The sequence below is a fragment of the Phoca vitulina genome, unplaced genomic scaffold, assembly GCF_004348235.1.
Source record: "Phoca vitulina isolate PV1807 unplaced genomic scaffold, GSC_HSeal_1.0 scaffold3, whole genome shotgun sequence".
In the NCBI taxonomy this organism is placed as follows: Eukaryota; Metazoa; Chordata; class Mammalia; order Carnivora; family Phocidae; genus Phoca; species Phoca vitulina.
This window is the reverse complement of record NW_022589706.1, coordinates 39,671,214-39,696,977: the sequence shown is the minus strand read 5'-3', so window position 1 is coordinate 39,696,977 and position 25,764 is coordinate 39,671,214. Positions and strand designations below refer to the sequence as shown.

At 39.6% G+C, this 25,764-nt stretch overlaps 2 protein-coding genes across 2 annotated transcripts in view; one reads left to right on the top strand and one right to left on the bottom strand.

Annotated features, from left to right (window-relative positions):
- Nucleotides 1-842: 842 nt before the first annotated feature.
- PAICS (phosphoribosylaminoimidazole carboxylase and phosphoribosylaminoimidazolesuccinocarboxamide synthase) lies at nt 843-25,422 on the bottom strand. Its single transcript, XM_032400433.1, has 9 exons — nt 24,741-25,422; nt 21,745-21,942; nt 16,725-16,903; nt 14,286-14,465; nt 14,072-14,185; nt 13,308-13,391; nt 11,336-11,516; nt 9,600-9,758; nt 843-1,134 (listed from the first exon to the last, which is right to left on the bottom strand). Exons 1-9 carry the CDS (start codon nt 24,754-24,756, stop codon nt 968-970), a joined length of 1,278 nt encoding a protein of 425 aa, XP_032256324.1. The 5' UTR covers nt 24,757-25,422; the 3' UTR covers nt 843-967.
- Nucleotides 25,423-25,486: 64 nt separating this feature from the next.
- PPAT (phosphoribosyl pyrophosphate amidotransferase) overlaps nt 25,487-25,764 on the top strand; it is a 38,458-nt gene continuing 38,180 nt past the window's right edge. The window contains exon 1 of the mRNA XM_032400432.1: nt 25,487-25,753. Within this exon, the coding sequence (XP_032256323.1) occupies nt 25,626-25,753 (128 nt within the window). The 5' untranslated portion in view covers nt 25,487-25,625. The remainder of the gene's footprint in view (nt 25,754-25,764) is intronic.

Here is a 25,764-nt window from a genome sequence, read left to right as displayed (position 1 = left end):
ATGTAACAGTGATTTCCAAACATGGTTTATAGATTGATGATGAACTATAACACCTCTCAGTAACAACTGCTCCTTTAGAGGTGAATCTTACTGGGTACCCTGCCCAGACTTCTATTGTTATAAGAAAGAAACTAGTATGGTTATCAACTAGGAGATTCCAATTTCAGAAAATCATGGTAGGCTGAGGATTCTTAGTTTGGCTAAAACATGTATTATCAGAATTAAAAGAATTTTATGATCCACAGAGGCACCCATTATAACTAAGTAAGATTAACTAAATCTTTCATTTGGAATGACAAAGGTGACTCTACTTTTTTTTTTTTCCATGGGAAATTGCCCTGACATCCATCAGAGAAGTTCTCAGAAAAGTCCCCTTTCTATGGCTTCCACAGTATCCCTTCATCTTATTTCATGTGTCTTCCCTACCCCCAACACCAATCTCAACTATAAACAAATAAAAGCAAAACAAAACAGCATCTTGGTCTACAGCTGGGGATAAATACACATCTATTTTGAGATACTGACTGTAAATAAAACACCACACCCTTAGGATTTTGTAAAGATCATAATATAAAAGAGGACTATATTGCTCTTGGCACTCTAAGATACAAGCATTTTAACTTTTTAAAACTTATGGGTTGAGATACAGAAAGTCAAGTAGTAACTTTAGAGCTCTATAACAAGACATTATTAGTATTTAAGAAATATATTTGATTGTTCTCTACCTAATTGGGACCATATAGTAGCTAAGAGATTTTAAAAGTGTCCTTATACTAATTTCACTTCCTCTAAAGAAATGTTAGTATCTCCAGAGTCTACTGATCCATGAATCTAGAGAAGCATTTATTCACTAGTAAATTTTATTGTTTTCTTTGATTGATTTAAAAACTTTTCATCTTGATTTTTTTCTGAAACTAAACAAGAAATGTAGTTTTTCTCAAAAAAAAAAAAAAAAAGCAATGATGTTTTATAAATTGCCCTCTCGGATTTTCTTGTCAGCCTGCTTCAAGGAAATCCATGTGTTCAATACACTTGCTCGCAGTTTAGCCCATACCAAATGGTTGTTTAATCCAAATATCTGAGCAGCAAACTGAGCTGATCCTTCTGGAGAAAGTATGGTTGAACAGCCAAGACCTATTGGTTCAAAAGGAAAAGACAATATTAAGCTGTCAATTAATAATGAAAAGAGCACTTAGTAAACTTTTTTTTTTTAAAGTAATCTCTACACCCAACATGGGGCTCAAACTCACGACCCCGATATCAAGAGTCACGTGCTCTACGAACTGAGCCAGCCAGGGGCCCCTAGTAAACTACTGTATACTCAGAAAAGTCCTGTTAATCACAAACAATAAAAAGCTACTGTATCATCCTTGTCTAAAGTAGAATCTGCAGAAGGAGTTCCATCTCTACAACTGGAGTGATAAAGTGATTATTAAGAGGATAAGTAATATACTACGAACAGGTATTTTATATACATCTATCACTTTTTTTTTTAGATTTTATTTATTTATTTGACAGAGAGAGAGCACACATAGAGCAAGGGAAGTAGCAGGCAGAGGGAGAGGGAGAAGCAGGTTCGCCAAGCAGGGAGCCCAAGTAAGGCCCGATTCTAGGACCCTGGGATCATGACCCAAGCCCAACAACTGAGCCACCCAGGCACCCCTATCTATCACTTTTTTCACTGAAGCCATCTGCAAAGAAATTCACCTTTTTCGAAGTTCTTTTCACATAGAGTAAACCTTTAAATCACTGATGAAAGGCAATAGAAATACAACAAGGATCAAGTGGACAGAAGCACCTGTTCTTGGATAAATTTGAGGTATGCACATTTTTTTGACAATTTCCTAGCTGCTACTTTTGTCTTTGCACTTGAACTATTCTAACATCTTTAAGCAGTAAAAAAGCTAAAACCAAAGAATAATTTTATGAAGTACCAGGTTCTAAGTAAATTCAGTATTAATAAGATCTAAGAAAGTAACATCCTTGGGGGCCACATGTTTACTCAGGCAGACTTTCTATTATGGGGTGGTACTATTATGTCTGTGTCGCTCGAGTGAAATACTAACTAGCTTACAGATGCAAAAGCTCCATTTCCCCAATATTCTTGGAATTCATCAGGCTCTTTGACTCCTGCTACTTTCAGGAAGAATCAAGTATAAATCACAAGGCAAATTTATTTTAGTTTGTATTAATAAATCAATTTATGCAGCTCCATCACTTACTATGTGATATTGGTCAGGGTACTTAATGTTAACTTTAGTGTCCTTATCTATTAAGATGTGAGTATTCAACAAGTTAATATATATAAAGTGCTTGGAGCAGTGCCTGGTGCATAGTAAGTACTCAATGAATGTCAACTATTAGGAGTAGTAGTATTCTAGGTACAGGGTTCTACTCTAGTAACTGAAATACCTGTGCCTATACTGCTCAGGACTCCCTTTCTAACATCAGGAAAGCTTAATTAGCAAAAAATTAGGTTATCTAGTGAGCATGCCATAAGAGAAAGAGAAGTAGTTTTCAGGATTTTACAAAGGCCACTGTAAAACTTTTCCTGAAAAGATTATCCCCAACTCTAGCGTTCAGAATGTACAGATCTTCCAGATTCCCTCTCTCTCCTTGGATAGTACTAGAAAAAAACTGCCAAATTTTTGCTCATCACATTCTCCCTTTTCTAAACTCCACTGATAATACCTATACTATTCCTCTGGCGTAAACTGAGTTATACTTTCATTTATAGCCAAAGTAAATGTTTAACTAGAGAAGTTGACACAATCAGATGTCCAGCTAAAGATCTAGTTAAACATGGATTAATCAAAGGTGTATCCCTTAAACTGTATAAAGATAGCATTAAGTAGCTGAATGCTATATTAAAAAGTTTGTTCAATATGGTTACTGACTATAAATCAAATATGCTCAGCTGTAAAAAATATTTTAATTAATGGTATCCTATTTTTTTCTATACTTGAAGAAAGATACCTGCCAAAGCTTTAAAAAAAAAAAAAACAGCAGTAAAAGGAATAAAGAGAACAGTCACAAACATAAGAACAAAGAGATAAAAGCGATAACTTTTTGTTAGCTGAAAAGGAAATGGAGTGGTAACTAACTTAGGTAGACCTAGAAAATTTTATCCTAAACTGGAAGCAGGGAAAGATGAGAAGCAATGTGACCAACGTTAAAAAACCCATGCAAAGATTGGGGAATTAGTGGCACCTGATACCCTTGAAGGGAGAGGTGGGGGTGAAAATGGGGCTAAAAAAAAAAAAGAGGACTGGCTTAAAGTCAAGAAGCAGTTAGGCCATCAGATCTCCTGCGCCACTCTATGTACCTGAGCAACTGGCCCTTCTGCACTGTAGCAGAGTCATAAATTCTTGTGAAGGTAAAACAGATTGTTAGTCCAGACTTCTGTGGACCAGAGGGTACAAGGCATAGCTGAGACAGGAATGCCACAGTGAAAAAAGGGGGTTAAGTTTACACATGTATTAAGATCACCAGATTCCAGAATGCTGGCAGTCAGGTTTATTCCTCCAGGTAGGAGACTGAGACTAGATTGAAAAACTCAATAGAAGGGTTGGAGAAATATTCCAGAGAGTATAGCAATAAGAGAAAGAAAAAATAGAAACCAGAAAGTTCCAAATTTGAATAGTAAATCCAAAAATGAGAAAAGAAAGAAAATGGAGGGAGAAGGAAAGTATTAAGTAATTGAAGAAAATTTCCCAGGACTAAAGAATCAGAGTTCCAGATTTAAAGAGTCCACTGAAAGCCCAAGATGAAAATAATCATCAAGACACATCTTTGCGAAATTTAAGAAAAATGGATAGAAAAAGATCCTAAAAGTTTCCAGAAAAAAAACAATTCACAAATGACCTAAAATCAGAATGGTAAAAAGGCACTGGAATTTTCAGTAACTCTGGAAGATAGAAGACAATGGAGTAATGCCTTCAAAAGGCATTTCTGAAGGAAAATAATTTTCAATCTAGAATTCCATTCCTAAATTATTGATTGTGAGGCTATGATGGAAACATTTCAGATATATGAGGTCTCAAAAAGTTTACCATCTGTACCCCTCCCTCAGGAAGTTCACTACGAATGCTCTCCAACAAATTAAGGAGTAAACAAAGAAAGGGGAAGACATGGGACCTAGGTAACAGGGCAAAATGCATGTCAGGATGATGGTAAAGAGAAATCCTAAGATAATGACAGTACAGTAGGCCTAGAGAGAAGCCAGTCCATAGTGGAAGGCTCAAGTACTTAACATATTTGACACATAACACAAGCAGATTTACAATAAAATAAAAAAAATTGGCATTTACAAGCAATCAACTCTTACTGAAACAATATGGACTCTCAGGACTGGTAGATCAGATCATTATCTTGGACTGTGATGAGCTTACCACAATATTGTTATTCTATGAGATTCTGTTCAGCCAATTGATAAAATTTCCTTGTACGTTATTTATTCTGGTCCCTAATTTATAGAGATAAAATTTCATTTCCTTTACAGAAGTAACATAATCACACTTACTTTAAAAAAACTCAAAACCGGGGGGAGGAGCAAGATGGCGGAGGAGTAGGAGACCTAAATTTTGTCTAGTCCCAGGAATTCAGCTAGATAGTTATCAAACCATTCAGAACACCTATAAACTCAACAGGAGATAGAAGAAAAGAATAGCAGAAACTCTCTGAACAGAAAAGCAACCACTTTCTGGAAGGTAGGATGTGAGGAGAAGTGAATCCGAGGCGATATATGGGAAGATAGACGGGGGTGGGGAGCCTCCTCAGCCAGCTACCGGTAAGTGATAGAGCAGCAGAGCACAAAGTCGAAACTTTTAGAAGTCGGCTCTGCTGAGGGACGTTGCTCCAGTGGCTCGGGGGGGTGGAACCCTCGCTGGGACAGTGTGGTCTCAGGACCCTTGGGGTCACAGAAAGATGGGGGTGCCTGAGTGCGGCAGAGCTCCCAGGTATTGGAGCGGGGAAACCTGCTGCAAAGAGGGAGCCGAGGAGCGGGCTCTCAGCTCAGGGCTGCCATAAACTGTGATCTGCGGCACAGCTGGGCCACTGCTCTTCCAGCAGGGACCCAACAAGCGGCAGATCTGGGGAGACTCCCCTTCCTCCCCCGGGAGGAGCGGCATGGGAGCGTACCGTAGGGATCTGCTGGACTTGGAGACTCCACACGGGGTCGGGTGCCAGAGAGAGAAATGCTCGGTCACAGTCCAGGTGAGCACGGAGTGGGCATGGGAGACTGGGGAGATGGGAGTGATTGACTGCTTTTCTCTGGGGGCTCACTGAGGAGTGGGGCCCCAAGCTCTCCGCTCCTCTGGGACCAGAGACTGGGAGGCTGCCATTTTCACCCTCATCCTCCAAAGCCATAGGGAAAGCTTTCAGGGAACAAAAGCTCCCGAGAGCAAACCCGAGCAGATGACTTAGCCCGGCCCCCAGCAAGGGCAGGGCAATTCCGCCTCCGGCAAAGACATTTGGGAACCACGGCAACAGGCTGCTCCCCCATAAGATCAGCAAGAACAGCCCGCCAAGACCAAGTTTACCAATCAATAAGAACGGCAAAACAACAGTGCTAGGGGAATACCGCACATAGAATTCATAGTTTTCCCATGATGTTTAGTCTTTCAAAGTTAATTTTTTAAATTTTCTTTATTTTTTTCTTTTTCTATTTTTTTAGTTGAATTTTTCTTCTTTCCTTTTTCAACCAACATCTTGTCAATTCCTTTTTTAAAAATCTTTTAAAATTTTTCATTTTTACAGTAATATTCTAGCTCTTCATTGTACTTAACCTTATTTTATATATATATTTTTTTCTTTTGTTAAAATTTTGGGATACAGTTTCTTCTAACGGACCAAAATATACCCTAAATCTAGGGTATGACATTGTCCTAGCCTCCTGCCTATTCACATTCTTTTTTTTTTTTTTTAAAGATTTTATTTATTTATTTGACAGAGAGAGAGACAGTGAGAGAGGGAACACAAGCAGAGGGAGTGGGAGAGGGAGAAGCAGGCTTCCCACCGAGCAGGGAGCCCGATGCAGGGCTCGATCCCAGGACCCCGGGATCATCACCTGAGCTGAAGGCAGACGCTTAACGATTGAGCCACCCAGGCACCCCTCACATTCCTTTAAAAAAATTTTTTTTTCATTCTTTTTTCAACCAACTTATCAATTCCTTTTTAAAAATCTTTTTAAATTTTCATCTTTACAGTCATATTCCATCCCTTCATCATATTTACCCTTATTTATTTATTTTATTTATTTATTTGACAGAGACACAGCGAGAGAGGGAACACAAGCGGGGGGTGGGAGAGGGAGAAGCAGGCTTCCTGCCGAGCAGGGAGCCCGATGCAGGGCTCGATCCCAGGACCCCGGGATCATGACCTGCGCTGAAGGCAGACGCTTAACGACTAAGCCACCCAGGCGCCCCTACCCTTATTTTTGTATATATGTAAGATTTTCTTTCTTTAAAATTTTGGGAGGCAGTTTCTTCTAACAGACCAAAATACACCCAAAATCTAGTGTGTGGCTGTTATATTCACCAGCCTGATCATATTCTTTCTTTTCTTTTTTTTTTTTTTTTGTTCCCTTTCTTTTTCCCCTGGTTTCGGGTCTCTTCTGATTTGTTTAGTGTATATTTTTCTGGGGTTGTTGTTACCCATTTAGCATTTTTTTAGCATTTTGTTTTCTCATTCATCTATTCTCCTCTGGACAAAATGACAAGATGGAAAAACTCATCTCAAAAAAAAGAACAAGAGGCAGTACCAACTGCCAGGGACCTAATCAATACAGATATTAGTAAAATGTCGGAACTAGAGTTCAGAATGACGATTATAAAGATACTAGCTGGGCTTGAAAAAAGTACAGAAGATACTAGAGAATCCCTTTCTGGAGAACCAAAATAAAATCTAGCCAAGTCGAAATCAAAAAGGCTATTAATGAGGTGCAATAAAAAATGGAGGCTCTAACTGCTAGGATAAATGAGGCAAAAGAGAGAATTAGTGATAAAAAAGACCAATGACGGAAAATAAAGAAGCTGAGAAAAAGAGAGATAAACAACTACTAGATCACGAGGGGAGAATTCGAGAGATAAGTGATACCATAAAGCGAAACAACATTTGAATAATTGGGATCCCAGAAGAAGAAGAAAGAGAGAGAGGGGCAGAAGGTATAGTGGAGCAAATTATAGGAGAGAACTTCCCTAATTTGGGGAAGGAAACAGGCATCAAAATCCAGGAGGCACAGAGAACTGCCCTCAAAATCAATAAAAATAGGTCAACACTCCGACATCTCATAGTAAAACTCACAAGTCTCAGAGACAAACAGAAAATCCTGAAAGCAGCTCGGGACAAGAGGTCTGTAACCTACAATGGTAGAAACATTAGACTGGCAGCAGACCTATCCACAGAGACATGGCAGGCCAGAAAGGACTGGCATGATATATTCAGAGCACTAAATGAGAAAAATATGCAGCCAAGAATACTATATCCAGCCAGGCTGTCACTGAAAATAGAAGGAGAGATAAAAAGCTTCCAGGACAAACAAAAACTAAAAGCATTTGCAAACACCAAACCAGCCCAACAAGAAATATTGAAAGGGGTCCTCTAAGCAAAGAGAAAGCCGAAAAGTAACATAGACCAGAAAGGAACACAGACAATATACAATAACAGTCACCTTACAGGCAATACAGTGGCACTAAATTCATATCTTTCAATAGTTACCCTGAATGTAAATGGACTAAATGCCCCAATCAAAAGACACAGGGTATCAAATTGGATAAAAAAGCAAGACCCATCGATATGCTGTCTGCAAGAGACCCTTTAGACACAAAAGACACCTCAAGATTTAAAGTGAGGGGGGGAAAACCATTTACCATGCTAACGGACATCAAAAGAAAGCTAGGGTGGCAATCCTTTTATCAAATTAGATTTTATTTTATTTTATTTTTTTTTTTTTTAAGATTTTATTTATTTATTTGAGAGAGAGAGAATGAGAGAGACAGCACATGAGAGGGGGGAGGGTCAGAGGGAGAAGCAGACTCCCTGCCGAGCAGGGAGCCCGATGTGGGACTCAATCCAGGGACTCCAGGACCATGACCTGAGCCGAAGGCAGTCGCTTAACCAACTGAGCCACCCAGGCGCCCCCGAAACAAGACAAAACCAGAGGGGGAGACAAACCGTAAGAGACTCTTCATCATAGGAAACAAACTGAGGGTTGCTGGAGTGGAGGGTGGTGGGAGGGATGGGGTGGCTGGGTGATGGACATTTGGGAGGGTATGTACTATGGTGAGTGCTGTAAATTGTCTAAGACTGATGAATCACAGACCTGTACCCCTGAACCAAATAATACATTATATGTTAATAAAGAAATAAAAAAAAATTTTTAAAAAAACTTCAAAACCATGAATGATGTATTCTTGGGGGGGGGGAACCCAAATCTGGATTTGATCTAGCTACAGATCTCACCACCAGTTTATAAAAAATATAGGAAGAGCATGTTAAACATCATCCAGAAATATAATCAGCCAAATCCAAAATATGGACAATTCTATAGGATAAATGAAAGTGAAAAAAGAAGGATTAAAAGAGACTTAGGAGAGACAGCAATTAAATGCAATATAAGGACTGTGTTAGATCTTGATTTGAGCAAACCAACTGTAAAAACAAATGAGATGATCAGGAAAGCTTGAACACTAACTGAAAATTAGATGATTTTAAGAAATTACCCATTAATTTTTCTTAAGCGTGATTATGGTATCCTATGATTTTTTTAAAAAACGATTTTATTTATTTATTTGAGAGCATGAGTGACGGGGGGGGAAGTCAGTGGGGGGACAGCAGAGGGAAAAGGAGAAGCAGGCTCCCCGCTGAGCCGGGAGCCTGATGTGGGGTTTAATCCCAGGACCCCGGGATCATGACCTGAGCCGAAGGCAGATGCTTAACTGACTGAGCCACCCAGGCGCCACCATGATTGTGATTTAAAAACTAGAGTTCTGGCATGCCTGGGTGGCTCAGTTGGTTAAGCATCTGCCTTGGGCTCAGGTCATGATCCTGGGGTCCTGGGATCAAGGCCCACATCAGGCTCCCTGCTCAGCGGGGAGCCTGCTTCTCCCTCTTGCCTGCTCTGCCTGCCGTTCCCCCTGCTTATGCTCTCTCTCTCTTGACAAATAAAATCTTAAAAAATAGAATAAAATAATAAAAACTAGAGTTCTTATTGTTTAGAGAAGCATATTTAAGTATAAAATGCTATGTTTGCTTGAAAATAATCCAGCAGAAAGGGCTACAGATGTAATAAGATATTAAATGTTAAAGTTGAATAATGGGTACATGAGATTTCATGTTATTCTCTCTACTATTGTGCATGTTTGAAATTTTTCAATAAACAATTTTTTTTTTTTTTGAGAAAGCCAGCCCGAGCGGGGGGAGGGGCAAAAGGAGAGGGAGAGAGAGAGAATCTCAAGCAGGCTCTCTTCACGGAGCCCGACATGGAGCTTGATCTCACAACCCTGAGATTATCACTTGAGCCGAAATCAAGAGTGAGATGTTTAACTGACTGAGCCACCCATGTGCCCCTTTAATAAACAACTAAAATTCATGTATCTTACCACTGGGTAGTCGAAGAGAAGACCACACATCCTGAGCTCCCCAGTCTGGAGTGAGTGGAGGGCAGCTGATAACTGGGTATGCAGTGTTACCAGACATCACTGGTCCTAAACCATTGCTTCTGCCTGCCACTGCTACAAATACAGTAGGAATGCCATCCCCTAGGGAAATTACACATTTGTAATTGAATTGGAAAAGAGATTTTAAGATAGGTTAAAACAAAATGCCTATGTGTCTTAACTCCTTCAGTTCCTTTATTTGCAGTCTCCAGAAAAAGCATAAATAAGACACTATTATTAAATATATATTCAATATATACCGCACTTCACCACCTACTATATCTCAAGTAACAAAGTAGCAAGAATAAGTTTGGCCATCTTTGAGATCGATAGTATAAAAAGGGTACCAGAGTATTAGTGAGGGAATGGCTCAAAGGCCCTTCTACTATGGCTGCTTAGGCTCACCGACAAAGAATGGCACCACCTGAACCAGTGTCTGTCCTCGGTTCCTTCAAACAACGGTATAGGAAGACCTTGTTAATGGAGACTAGAGGTTCAGGGGCACAGTATGAATGAAGGCAGGCAAATTCAACAATATAGTACCCAAATATTTATTACCCTTCAATATATTTTCCAACATATCTCTTAAATATTTCATTCTTCGATAAATTTTTAAATTATTCCTTTGTTTCTTACCACAGATTCCTAACCTGGAATCCAAAAGTTTATGTATTTGCACTTCTCTGGAGAAAGAGTTCAGGCTTTCATAAGTTTAACAAAGAGGTCTAGGAACTTATTCCAGTTCCCTGCCCCCTCCTCCTATCCCCGGCCCAAACCTTAATAACTATGCTCCTATAACAACTACCTTTAGGAAGAAAACTCAGATCAACATTTTTCCCAGTTGAGAAACATTTGGTTATGTCTCCAGGACTCCATTATTTTAGATCAATACTATCCCATCAAGACATTTCTTTTATATACCATATTCTAAAATTATTCCTTAATTTCACATTCAAATACCTCCTAGGAAAGGCTGACCACTAACAATACTCAAAGAATCTGCTGCTTCAACCTCAGGCCTCCCAAAATTGATGTGGGGCCTATCTTCTGTTGGAGCATATTAGAAACAATACTTCAGGGGCTTCTCATTAGGTAAAAACTCATTCTAGTCTTTATTTTCCTTCCATGTTTCACTTTCTTTTGGGGGGTGGGGGCCTTTACTCTTATTTATTTATTTATTTTTTTTTTTTTTTAAAGATTTTATTTATTTATTTGAGACAGAGAGAATGAGAGAGAGAGAGAGAGCACATGAGAGGGGTGAGGGTCATAGGGAGAAGCAGGCTCCCTGCCGAGCAGGGAGCCCGATGCGGGACTCGATCCAGGGACTCCAGGATCATGACCTGAGCCGAAGGCAGTCGCTTAACCAACTGAGCCACCCAGGCGCCCTACTCTTATTTATTTTTAACATTTTTAAAAAAACTTGAATGCTGTTGACACACAATGTTGCATTATTTTCAAGTGTACCCATGTTGCATTTTCAATTCTTTTTCCCCCGAGCCATTCTTTTATAAGTGCCTAGAGCATCTCATACTCTTTGGGAGTATAATGAAAGCCTAGATTATCACATTTTCCCCCTTGGAAATGTGGCAAATTCTTTTTCAGCATTATTAGTCCAAACATAAAATTTTTTGGCAAAATCAGGAGAATTTCCTGAAATGCTCTAGTTATGCGACATTTACCTTCATACTCTGCTTTAATCCTCAGAGTTTCATCTGGTCCTTTATGGGCAGATGTTACCCGAAGTTCACATGGAATGCCAAAATTTCCACAAGCCTTCTTGATTTTTTCACAGTGACTGAGATCAGAAGTTGAGCCCATCAATACTACAACTCTGCACTGACTTTCTGATTTCAGAAGCAACTGGAAAAGAAAAACATGGATATGAAAAGAAAATGGCAAAAACTAGATAAATACAGAATTGAGTATCATAGGAATAATCAGTTTACAAAGCTATAGCAGAGTAAAATTACAACTGGACAGAATATTTTCTTTCTTAATAGACCAAATTCAAGACAGAGACAAACAGGACAAAATGTAATTTATTTTTCAAAATAACCTCTGTATATAAAGAAAAGTGGTCTTCATAATTAAGACCTAGAGAGTAAGATTTTTAATCAGAGAAATTGTATTTACTATCATAATAAAAAGCAAAAATAAATACTCAACCCTCTAATTAATATTCAGGAAGCTGTAATATAAAATATTTCATCCTAAGATTTTAGTCCATTATGTTTAATGGAGGTTTTAAGGCATAATCAGCCAAAATAAAGAGATCATATTATAAACCTTAAGTCACTTAGAATTCAAAATGCATGTTCCCAAGGAAATGATGTTCTGAAAATGGCTATGACCCTTGAATAACCAAAATCCCATTCAATTTCCACAGAATTATAGTAATGATAATACCATAAATCTAAAAGATTTGAGAGAGTGAGAGGGAGAGGGGCAAAGGAAGAGGGAGAGAGAATCTCAAGCATACTCCCCACTGAGTGCACAGCCTGATGCAGGGCTTGATCCCAGGACCCTGAGATCATGACCTGAGCCAAAATCAAGAGTTGGATGCTTAATGTCGTGACTGAACCACCCAGGCACCCCAATAATACCATAAATCTTAAAGTGACATTTTAATGTCACATAGAGTTCTAATTCTGAACTCTACTTATGGAACCTATGCTAATGCAACTCTGAGTAGCAGTGGAGAGATGGGTAGGAAATGTAAGGGGCAGGGAGGAGACAAGGACTCTAGGTTTCCCCAACAGAATTTGGGAGTGTACCGGCCAGTTTAACAACAGGGGGTTTCAGTATGTCACTGAGGATAGCTCAGGTGGTACATTTCTTAAGGGCGTTCCTTTTTTTTTTTTTAAACCACTGGGTGGCTTCGCTGGTTGAGTGGATGACTCCTCATTTTAGCTCAGGTCATGATCTTGGGGTCCTGAGACTGAGCCCGGTGTCAGACCCTGGGAGAGTCTTCTTCAGGATTATCTCTCTCCCTCTGCCACCCCCCCCCCCACTTGCGCACACGCGTCCACATGCACACACACACACACTCTTCCTAAAATAATAAATATTAAAAAAAAAAAAAAAAAACTGGAGAAGAGAAATAACTGCACCTTCTCACTTTTATTTTCCTTTTTTTTAAAAAATGGTTTTATTTATTTATTTATTTATTTAGAGAAAGAGCATGCAAGCAGGGGGATGGGCATAGGGAGGGAGAAAGAATCCCAAGCAGACTCCGCAGTGAACGGAGAGCCCGATGCGGGGTTCAACTCCATGATCCTGAGATATTGAGATCCTGACTCAAGCTAAAATCAAGAGCCGGATGCTCAACTGACTGAGCCATCCAGACGCCCCTATTGAAGGGGCGTTTTGTCCTTTTTTTTTTTTTTAAATGTTTTTTTTTTATTTATTTATTCATGAGAGCCAGAGAGAGAGAGAGAGAGAAGAGAGGCAGAGGCAGAGGGAGAAGCAGGCTCCCCGCCCAGCAGGGAGCCCGATGCGGGACTCGATCCCAGGACCCCGGGATCATGACCCGAGCCGAAGGCAGACACTCAACCATCTGAGCCACCCAGGCGCCCCTGTTTTGTCCTTTTTGAAGCAAGATTTTCTTGTAGAAAAACACAGAACAGCATGGGTTTACTACAAAAGTTTTACCTCCACTCTTTCTGCAACCCACTCAAAATTTTTCTTCACCATCTGGAGCCCTTCGGGAGTTACTTCCTTGAGGTCACGATAGGACTAGAAAATAAGATAGAAAGTTTAGAATACAGATATTCTATTAGTAATATTCTTGCTAACTGAAATTATTTAATTTCTGAGTTTTGGGTAGACTATGAAAAACCTGCATAGCAAGGAATATATCTGAAAATGTATCCGAACCTATAAATTCATTTCCTGAATTAGACTAGAGGAAGTTCAGATAGTGAAGTACACTTGTATTTTCATTTAAGCTTAAGTGCTTTCTACACTAGCAACTACAATTAACTGCCCTGACAATTCTTATGTATTAAGTAGAGAGCATCTGCCCTAATTTTGTTTTTCACAGGACAAAGCAGAAATGGAACCTGGTAAGACCAGAACACTTGGGATAGAGTTCCAGATCTGCCCTTATTCTTATAATTATGAAGATATCTATCATCCTCTCAGTAGTTTTCAATCGGCCAAACAAGGATAACCCTTGCTCTGTGTGATAGTCATAATAAATGAATAATCTATTTTGTAAATGCAAGGTACTGTTCCTATTATTTTTCTTCAGGATATACGAAATGTAAGAGATATTTATCTTTAAAAGTAAACAGCAATCAACTCTGGTTCTTATCATATAGAACAATAGTTGCCTTTTCTTTTCCTCCCATCTTCCTACTCACCTCTATCTCGCCTGATCTTGAAAAGGATAAAAAAAAATCCTGAGGCATTACCTGTTTATCTTTCTGTTGGCTTCGATCTCCTGATGGCCAGAGTCTCCAGGAATCATTATCAATAACATCAGCAAGAACAATTTCTTTGGTGGTTACATCAACACCAAATTCAATCTAGAAATAGCATATCACCAAAGAAAAGTTTTCAAAACTCTACAACTAAAGACATTTCTCAGTTATAATCTTTATTATCAAATCTCCATTTTATTTGTACCTTCATATCAACCAGCGTACAGTTCTGGGGCAACCAGGATTTCTCCAGTATTTCAAAAATAGCCTGTGTAGCATGACTCATGATATCCACTTCAGTCTGGCCTATGACAAGTCCAGCAAAGCAAAATTTTGCAGCAATTAGCTGTTCCTCAGACCACTGTGGATCGTTATTGGCATCGTCCTGAAAATAAAGTATAGGAGTACAATTAATTTAAAAATAAAAATTTTGAATTTTTGAGATAAACTGAAGTCCTTTTTTCCTTGACCATGAATTCCTCAGAAATATTTATTTTCTCTAAAGACTTAATTTTTCATTGAAATGCCCTTTAACTCACAATTATTTTTAATTGATCTAGTTTTAATAGCTACTTTAAAATTTAAGATATTCGGTGAGTAACTTACTCCAGGTGATAAAGTAATTTGAAAGAATTTGCTCTCTCTATAAACTAATTTAAATAAAAGTTTGTGATTTTTATTTTTTCTTCATCTGAGTCAATAGAGATAGTAAGAAGGCCAAAACACACTTTAGTCCACCAAATCTCTCTAGGATGCAGTTTTCATAATCTCCTGACCTCCTTTTTTTTTTTTTTTTAAGATTTTATTTATTTGATAGCACAAGTAGGCAGAGTGGCAGACAGAGGGGCAGGCAGAGGGAGAGGAGAAGCAGGCTCCCCGTTGAGCAGAGAGCCCGATATGGGGCTTGATCCCAGGACCCCGGGATCATGACCTGGGCCAAAGGGAGATGCTTAACCAACTGAGCCACCCAGGCACACCCCCTTTTTTTAAAAAATATTTTATTTATTTATTTGACAGAGAGAGACACAGCGAGAGAGGGAACACAAGCAGGGGGAGTGGGAGAGGGCCAATCAGGCTTCCCACTGAGCAGAGAGCCCGATGCGGGGCTTGATCCCAGGGCCCTGGGATCATGACCTGAGCCGAAGACAGACGCTTAATGACTGAGCCACCCAGGCGCCCCCACCCCTTTTTTTTTTTTTTAAGATTTTAAATAATCTCTACACCCAACGTGGGGCTCAAACTCTCAATCCTGAGATCAAGAGTTGCATGCTCTGCCGACTGAGCCAGCCAGGCACTGCTCCTGACCTCATTTTTAATAAAAATTTATATAAGACTGTAAGTCTTTAGGGATATTATTTAGTAATTCAGGAGACTTTATATAAAGGCATTAGTGAAAAAAATACTTTCATTTTATTCATTTTATGTAGTGTCCCAATTTCACATGAAATTTTTCTTTTATGAATTCTGGATTTGTATTATAACCATAAGATAAACATTTTAAACTATGCAGTTCACTGATTATACTTGAACTAGGCCAAAGGCTGAGAGGCAATTTTAGTTCACTGTTTAAAAATGCTACACAAGGTACGTCTGGGTGGCTCAGTCGGCTGACCACCTGCCTTCAGCTCAGGTCATGGTCCCAGGTTCCTAGGACTGAACCCTGCGTAGGGCTCCCTGCTCAGCGGGGAGCCTGCTTCTCCCTCTCCCTCTGCCTGCTGCTCCCCCTGCCTGTGCGCTCTGTCAAATAAATAAATAAAATCTTTAAATTAAAAAAAAAAAAAAGCTACACAAGGTGCACCTGGGTGGCTTGGTTGGTTGAGCGTCCAGATTCTTGGTTACGGCTCAGGTCATGATCTCAGGGTTGTGTGATGGAGCCCCCTGTCAGGCTCCCAGCTCAGTGTGGAGTCTGCTTAGGATTCTTCCCCCGCCTTCCTCTCCCCCGCCCCAGCTTTGTTCCTCTCACTGCATGCTTACTCGCCATCTCCCTCTTTCTCTCTCAATAAATAAATAAAATCTTAAAAAAAAAAAGAGAACAATAAAAATGCTACATAGACATTACTCTTGACATTAGAACTATGCTTAACAGCTAAACAAAGAGGGAAAGAGAAAAGCATTTTTTTTTTTTTTTAAGATTTTGTTTATTTATTTGTGCAACAGAGCAACTAGCAGGGGGCGCAGCAGGTAGAGGAATAAAACTAAGATAAAAAAGCTAGCTTGTGATGGGAGCAAGGAGCCCGATGCAGGACTCAATCCCAGCAGCTGGTATCATGACCTGAGCCCTAGGCAGATGCTTAAACGACTGAGCCACCCAGGCATCCCAAAAAGCAGTTTCAATAAAGAAAACCAATACAAATTTATAACCACTGATTCCTACATCTTTTTTATGTTTTTGCTTATAAGAGATATTGGTAATAGTTTTTCTGTATCTGAATATAAAAAGATCCCTTGTATTCACCTTACTTCAAACTCTTTAAAAATTTAAAGTTTCTGAATTGTTACTTTTCTTCCTAATAACTGATAATTTTATTTTTTACATTTATTTTTTTAAAGATTTTATTGAGCTTTAATAACATTTAAATCTTTTGACTTTGAAATTATGTTTGTTGCTATATTATAGTAAGACACAGAAGCAGAGAATAATTACCTTGAAAAACAGCTCCACTTTAGGTGGGTAAAACTTATATCCCTCCTTGACACCAGGATTCCTTTTGAGAAAAGAACCAGTTGCTATTCTTCTACAAACCCATTCAATTGGAATCATTTCACACTTAGATGCAATGAAAGCTGTCTCCCCACATTTTGTGGCGAAAGCAGTTTTGATACCTACATATTGATAAAAAGGTGTTAAAAAGCATTAAAATTGTATTAAAAAAGTTAGATCTGAGGCATAATAAAATTGCTGTTTATGAAAAACAAAATGAAACAAAAACCCTATCTAGCCAAATGTATTATCCCTAAATGATACTACCAAAAATATATTAACTTTTTTGAAAAAGTATAAGTAGGAAAACAAAATTATTAGTATGGCTTTCTTAATGCTTATCAAAATATTTAGGAGTATTTCATTTTAATGTTGCATGGGAAAGTATATAGTGGATCAGAAAGTCTGGGTCCCATTGTCTTTACCATTCATTCATTCATTCATACATTCAAAAAAGACTTTTGAGAAATTCCCCTGCCACTGCTTACCTACCTTGCATAAAGCATATAACTCATCTAAGTGGGGTACTAAATTATCTTTAGATTTGGTTATACAATTCTCATATTTGACAGTCCAGTATTAAATGGGTCTTATAAAATATCTATTTATCACAATCAGGTACAGCCCTACATTTTGGGTTGCCCTTTTCTCTTAATATTTGAAGAAAATAATGCCTGAAAAAAAGTATCCAACAGGTAGCAGCAAGAACATAGTGGCCAATTTGGCCAAGAGCAAAGAAAACATTTGTTCTTCCCTTCCCTTCTATTTTACTCAAACTGTTATTGGAAAACTAAGACAAAAAAGCTAGCTTGTGATGGGAGCTATTTTATTTGGGGATGTTGGAAAATAACCTAATAATAGTTATAATATATCATGAACCATATGATCCAGCAATTCCACTCCTAGATATTCTAGGTATTAACACTTGAAGATGAGTACTATGTTAACACATAAAGGTTTCCAGGAGATGTTTTAATCATGTTAATGCTACAGGATTACTTTGTGCTGCCATATAATAACATACATATATATTACCCTACACGAAGGGAATCTACATTTATGTAAGACCTGCACTGTTCTAAGTGTTTTATATCTCATTTAACCACATATAAAATTTTTCAGGTAGGTATCATTACATTTTACAGTGAAAGAAACAGAGGCTCAAAGAAGTTAAGTAATTTGACAAGCTGGGACATGTTGCTAATCAGTAATGGTGCTTGGACCAGTTGCAAACCTGCACTGTTTTCTCTGTATTCCCTCTGGGTTTGACCAGTAAGATTCAATTGAAACAGGAAATTGTGACATGCTACATGAACAGGAACTCTGGGAAAGAGTAAGAGTTTAAGTAAATGGTCATTTTAACCCTTAAAGAATGACTGGGCTCATGCTCATGGATAGGCAAATCATTTAAATCAATCCTTAACTACAGGTGGTAACTACATGCCTGGCTTTAAGAGTTCCTTTTAAGATCTGTTAATTATTAGATATATGTGCTCATTTGTCTACCAAGCTTGAAAGACTCATATCCCAATCTATTGTTTAAATATAAACAATAGTTACTTTTACTCAGAGGAAAACTCTTCCTCACATCTAAGAGAACCAAAAGTACAGAATCAATTTACGGTAATCATCTAGTACAGGAAAAAAGAATTGCTTCAAAAAAAAAAAAAAGATTCAGTTTAAATGATATTATGATTGCTTCTAATATACATGCTAATCATCTTAGCAAATTTCATGACTGGGGGGATGAGCAAAAGAACTCTCCCCATGTCTCACTGTTTACAGAATTTAAGACTCCTATGAAGATTACTAAGGAAATGTCACTTCATACTCTGAATTACAATGGCAGTGTCTGACAGCTAATCAGCCCACATATCCCTTGGGCCACCTATGTATCAAGGCTGCCCAGCTCCTCATCTGTGGTTTAACAACTGCAGGACTTATACCCATTATCACTATTAACACCTAAATGTAATTACGGTAGGTTCTGTGAGAGAACTGAGACTTAAAAGATTAAGTATTGAGACCAAATCCACACATTTTATAACTCAGGTGTAGCATGTATATTATTATTTCCATGGAAAAACAGTATTACCTATACCTATTATTTGTACAGTATTTTATAGTTTGCTTGTGATTGACAGTGAGAAAATCAGAATCCTGATGTACAAAATCTCATTTGGTGCTCTTCCCATTCTAACTTCTAGAAATACCTTAATTAGGAACATAGCCTTGGTTATAAAGAAAGCAATTTTAAATAGATCACTGGTGGTCAACTAGACATAGCATTTAACTATCAGCAAGTAAAAATTAGATAAGGCAACAGAACTCCTGATCTGTCCTCTAAAACAAATCTAAGAATTTTTTAAAACTTAAGTTTTCCTTAATTTCAGTGTATAAAACCTGAAAAACATCTTTCAACATTTCATGTGAACCAAGTAAGTTTTAGTTAAGTGTGCCAATATAGTAGTTTATTTATTTATTTATTTTTTAAAAGATTTTATTTATTTATTTGACAGAGAGACAGTGAGAGAGGGAACACAAGCAGGGGGAGTGAGAGAGGGAGAAGCAGGCTTCCCGCTGAGCAGGAGCCCGATGCGGGGCTCGATCCCAGAACCCTCGGATCATGACCTGAGCAGAAGGCAGACGCTTAACGACTGAGCCACCCAGGCACCCCGCCAATACAGTAGTTTAAAGATAATTGTTGGAGTACTTCTTTTAGGATTGCGAACTTCCCCAGCTTTCTCAGACTCAGGGCTTTCACAGTCCAAACTGGGAAAGTCCTGGACAAACAGAGATAATTTGGGTCACTTTAATTCATTTTTGTTAAGCCCACAAAATGCACTGAATAGTCCCTTACTGAGTAAGAAAATAAAAACTTGGGCCTGTACTTATCTTCCATTATTTGAAAAAAATATAAATAAATAAATAAATAAATAAATAAATAAGGCCCCGTAACTATGTATAACTACTATGGGTACACAGGAGCTAATCTTTTTTATTGTTAAAAATTTATAGTATTAAGCAACTTTTTAAAATTTTAGTATGTATAGGGAGAATGAAATAACTTGGCAAGTTAAAAATGGATCACTTATCTGTACTGCAATAGGAACCTAAAATTAGTTTGATGCTCTCTATAACAATCAACTCAGTCACTGAGAAACCACCTATCAAGGAAGCCTTGAAATAAAAATCCTAAAATCGTATTACTTAGGAACTGTGGGTGGTCCTTTAAATTTATCACAACATACTCACTTTCAACGTATAGAGGGATTTATGATGTAGATGACAAATTAGGCTAGCAAACATTTTTTCCCCACACTACCTTAAAAATGTTCAACAGAAAACTAGGAAAGAGGCAAAACTATTCAAGAACCCATTCTATACTGACAGAATTGATTTAATTTGAATTACCTTGTTATTTTGTGGAAGGTAGATACATCTATCCTGACTGGAAACAAAGGTATTAAATCCCCCTTTGGATTTAGAAGATTAATTTAAGACATTATGGACATACCTTGAAGATATTGCAGGTTTGGTTCCACGCCCCAATAAAGCAAATCAAATGAACTTTTTGGTTTCCCAGTACACATACAAGTTATATTTACACAATACTGTGATCTATTAAGTGTGTGATGGCATGTTATCTAAAAAACTTTAGTTAAAAAATACTTTATTGCTAAAAAACACTATCATCTGAGCTTTCAGCAAGTTGTGATCACTGATCATAGTTCACCATAACATATAAAATAATGAGAAAGTTGGAAATATTGATAGACTTGCCAAAATGTGACAGCAACATGAAGAGAACAAATGCTGTTGGAAAAATGGCACCAACAGACTTGTTCAGTGCAGGGGCAGGGCTGCCACAAACCTTCAATTTGTAAAAAAAAAAAAAAAAAGGCAATATCCATGAAACACAGGGTATGCCTGTAATGCTTACGGGAAGCTCTAAGAAATGAAAGGGTAACTGGGTAGTAAAAGGAGACAAAATTATTAAATTATAAAATTAGAACTGGGATAGTAAAAAACAAAGCTTAAGGAACCAGAGGCCTCAAAGGTTGAGTGATCCAAGGCAATGAGGCCTCTTACACTGAAGGAAAAGAGCTCAAATCTTTTATTAGCTGAGATTTCATATACTACAGACAAATCAGCATTGACTGAATCCCTGCAGAAAAGCCCGTTATCTTAATTCCCCTTTCTTTACTCCAAATGCCCTCCACAGAATGTTCTGATCTAGTCTCTTTGAATAGATGTCTCTACAGGAAATAGTCTTCTTTTAGTTTTAGAGTAGGGAGTAACCCTGGAGATCTTTGATCTAGTTCAAATCCCTCACTTGAGGCAGAATAAGAAAGTGTGGTGGCAATCTTCAAATACTTTTCAGGGCTTTCAAGTGGAAAAGGGATTTGAAATTCTGTCTTATCTCCAAGGGACAGAGCAATGAATAACTGTATAGAATTGCAGGTACCAAATTTCAACTCTTCAATTAGAGCTGCCTAATACCAGAACAGGACTCCTTCATAGGTAAGTCTCTCCTAGGACATCTTCCTAGGAGAGAAAAGTTACAGAGGAGATATGCATGCCAGACAAAGACTGTAGCAAACTGTTAAGATTCCTTAACTAAATTAAGTGCTGTAGTGAAATTTAAGAGTTCCTGGTTTTGATTTCAGTAACCTTACCTTTTGAGACATTGCCAAACATGTTCTTAATCCAAATGTCATCTCCCCATGAAAGAGATCAGAGTGTGCCCTGTGTGTGTGTGTGGGGGGGGGTTGTGTGTGGCAATATTCAAAAGGGAGGAGATTGTGAGGGGAGCCACTTACCTGTTTTCCGATAACAATTGAAAAATATAACTGGTAGTCAACATGTTGTTAATCCAAATAATGCCATTTCCCCACGAAAGGACCAATATGTTCGTGAGAGAGAGAATGTGAAAGGGGAGGCTATCGGGAAAGCCACTTACCTGCTTCCTTTAACAACTGAAAAATACAACTGGTAATTTTATTTGAGATTGCAGCTTTTCCTTCCAGGTGATTCTTTCTGGCTGCATTTCCTGCTGTTATCTGGTCCTTGGACTGCAGGAGGACTTTTCCTGGACTATCTGGCAATTCATAAACTTCTTTTGTTTTACCCTCATTGAGTTTTTTACCAATATTCAATACTGTGGAGATAAAATGGAGACATCAGATTTCAGGAAAAAATTTCCTAATGGAAGACTAAGTTATCTCTGATCAATCAGAGAACATAAAGAGTGGTTAAGGAATAATTTTAATAAAAAATTCACTCATCTGCATAGAACCTTATACTCTACAAAGTATTTTCACAGGCATCGTATTTGGTTCACATAATTTTGTGACAAACTCTAATTACGCAAATAATTATAGTTGACCCTTGAACTATGTGGGGTCTAGGATTGAAAATCTGCATAGAACTTTTACTCCCCAAAAACTTAATAGCCTACTGCTAATTGGAAGCCTTGCTGATAAGATTAAATGGCTGATTGGCATATTTTCTAAGTTATATGTACCCTATGCTGTATTCTTACAATAAAGTAAACTAGAGAAAAGAATAAAATCTTAAGAAAAAGAAAATACATTTGCAGTACTGTGTGGTACTTATTGGAAAAAAGAAAATCCACGGGTAAGTGGACCCATGCAGTTCACACCCATGTTGTTCAAGGGTCAACTGTAGAGATGAGAAAACTAAGTATCAAAAAGGTAGAGGCCATGCAGTTAGGAAATGGCAGAGCCAGACAAAATCCTTTGTCTTCTGATATCATATTCTTTTCTCTTTCCACTATCAACCCTGCCTCTCTCATAGCAGAACTGAAGTAGGACTAATTTACATTAAGTTAATAAAACAGCATTTTCGTATATATATTCACAATACAATGAACTAGCTTGTAGAGGAAAAAAATGCTTATTTTTTGTGACTTCCATCTGGCATGACAGGCAAAATGGGAAAGTTCAGCCTGAAGGGTTTCCTGATTTTTTTAAAGTGCAAGGGGAGGCACCCCCACCCACTTAAGTTAGCCCATTTCCAAGCACCTCTATTTCTTAATCTTTCTTCCGTACTCCCCAGTGTTAATCCTTTCTCCACACTAACAGATGTGGGAAATTGTGAGGAAGTAAGGACAAAGGAATCCAATTTGATGCAGGTCACAGAATAAAAAAAAAAAGTAGTCATTAGAAAGAATGATTTAGATGAAGATCAGAGATAACAGAAGTTTAAGGACTTAAAATTTCCAAGGGGAGAAATCACCCCTCATGCTCCTAGAACAGGGACTCATTCTCAGTATTGGCATTTTTTAGGGTCCATGTGCCAGGTACACTAGGGATATACCAGTAAACAAGACAGAGTTCCTGCTCTCAAGCAACCTGAGTCTGAGGGAAGCTAAAATTAAACAGGACATCAAAGTAAGTATGGTGTGAGACATACAGAGACTACGCGATCACACATTCATAGCAGGCCCACCTAACCTAGTCTAGACACCAGAGAAGGAAGTCTGAAACAAAGTGAGGTTGAGGTTGAGATCTGAGGCAGGATAAATATTTAGCCAAAAGAGGGAAAGGGGTTAGTAGTGGTGGTGAAAAAAGACCATGGGGTTAACAGTGCATGGCAGGACTTCAGTATGGTTGGAAAGGTGGGGGCGGGGGGGGGGGGGGCGCACGCGCGCACGCACTGCTATTGGGCAGGGGAGGGAGGGCAGCAGCTACAGAGTAGAAAAGAATGGCAGGAGAACTGAGCAGTGGTCAGATCACCAGCTAGTGGAGGTGACCATTAAACAAACAGTTATAATTCAATTTAATAGTTACCGCCGCAAGGTACCTAGAGGATGAATTCCCATCCTATCGTAACATCCTGACTTACTGACAAGGTTTAAAAGGCCCCTCAAGTTAGAGCCTCAGCTTAGTGCTCCAACTTCAGATTTCTCTATTCCCTTTCCAGAACTCTAATTTGTGTGACTGAATTTCTATATCCCACTCCCAGGCTTTTGACACGCTCTCCCTAGGCCCAAACACTGTTTCCTTCCCTTGCATTTCACTATTCATCCTTCAGGCCTCATACATCATGTTGATAGTGTTTCCATTTTATCCTAAGAACAACCATGTGGCTTTTAAGCACTTTAGCAAAACGACAGATATCTATATTAGATTAAGTCTATAATATTTTACCTAAATTCAATTTTTCTTTGTGGAAGACGATGTACTGATCAGCCAACACAAGCAATTTGGTTCACCATAAATTTAGAAATTGGGTGTGTGGGGAAAAAAAAGTTTGTTTTATCAGCATAAATGTCACAAGTGATCTTTTCTGGGCACCTAATCACTCGTAAATAAAAAGATTATGTAAATAGGATAAATGTAAAGTGAATCAAGGCAACTTTCTGCCTGGTACTTCTGGAGCTCTTCAAAGTCATCATGGCATCAAGACTATAAAACACAAAATCTGGACCCAAAAAAGTAAATTTTTCAATAGGTTCAAATATTAATGTTCCGGAAATAGCAGGCTACTGACTTAACAGGAAAAGCAAGACTTAGAAGAATCAACACATACGTTCTTGTGATTGTTTTGCAATAACTATTGATTACCAATATGATTTCCAGGCACCTCTCCAACCCCTGGCCATTTCTCTTTCTAATCACCCTCTTCCTCTACTTTGTTTCTTTTCCCCAACCCAGAGCCAGTTCGAGTATTTCAGAAAGTTCGTTGAGGCCCGGGAGCGCTGGGTTTCCTACGCCTCGCTTAGCGGTGCCCGGGCCACGTGTCCGCCCGCCCTGCGGCCTAGAGGGGCGGCAGCAAGGAGACCAGGCACAGCCCGGGAGGAGGCTGCCAGCAGGGCCGTGGGGCGTGCAGGTGTCGGCGGCGAGTCCGCAACCTCCAGGCAAGGAGGCGGCGGCTGGAAGACCGAGGAGGGCAGGAGTCCCCGGCAGATTCCTGGGGGTGCCTGTTACTCACCCTCAGCTGTCGCCATTATCCTGCGTGGGCTGGGGGCAGCGGCCGCGCTGGGAAGACAGGCAAGACTCTGGAAAACAGGAGTGCTCACAGTGGCTCACGTGGCGGGGAGGGAAAGCGGCCCACAGACACACCCCCGGCCAGGCCTAGTATTCCTGAGCGCCCACACGCGCTCTCCGCTAGCAATACAGCCGCCACCGAACCCGGGAGGTCTCTGCCGCCTAAGAGCAACTTCGATTCTGCGAGCTAGCTCTACCCGCGAGGCTTCCCGCCGCGCAGGCGCAGAGACACAGGCCGTCCCCTTCACCCCTGTACGCGGGCGCTGTTCCAGAAGAGGCGAAAAGTGGCGCGCACTGACGGCCCCTCCCGATTCTACAGAGGCTCGCTGACCGGCTACCTTCTCCGCTGCGAGAGCGGTTCATAGGTTGGAGCGTACCAAGTAGTGACGGCCGGGGGAAAGCATGTGAGGAGGGCCATACAAAGTTTACATCCTCTGGGACAGAAATGACGTTAACACTACTACTCTCATCACCCCAGTCTTGGGTGTTAGAAAATAACGGAGATTTCCACGTGCAGAAAAAGTAGTTTCCCGTAGCGATCCGGCGGAGGACTAGCTCCACCCCAGGCGTCTGTGACTCCTCCTCTCAGCCACGGAGGCTCTCCCTCCCTCCTCGCTCATTGGTGCATCCTGAGGGGGCAGGGCAGGGTGTGCAGCGGGGGAAGCGCTAATCACGCTTGCTTTGGGAAAGCGCGCGCCGTCGCAGTAGCAAGGGTCGAGCGGCTGGGGAAGGAAGCGAGCCTCTGAGGCGTACGGGCCGAGCGGGCAGCTGGTTGGTGCTCAGGCCCCTGCTGCGGCGGCAGGTCCCTCCACGTGTTTTCGGCAGCGACATGGAGCTGGAGGAGTCGGGAATCCGAGAGGAATGTGGCGTATTCGGATGCATCGCCTCAGGAGAGTGGCCCACACAGCTAGATGTGCCGCATGTGATCACTCTGGGACTCGTGGGGCTGCAGCACCGGTGAGCAGCCG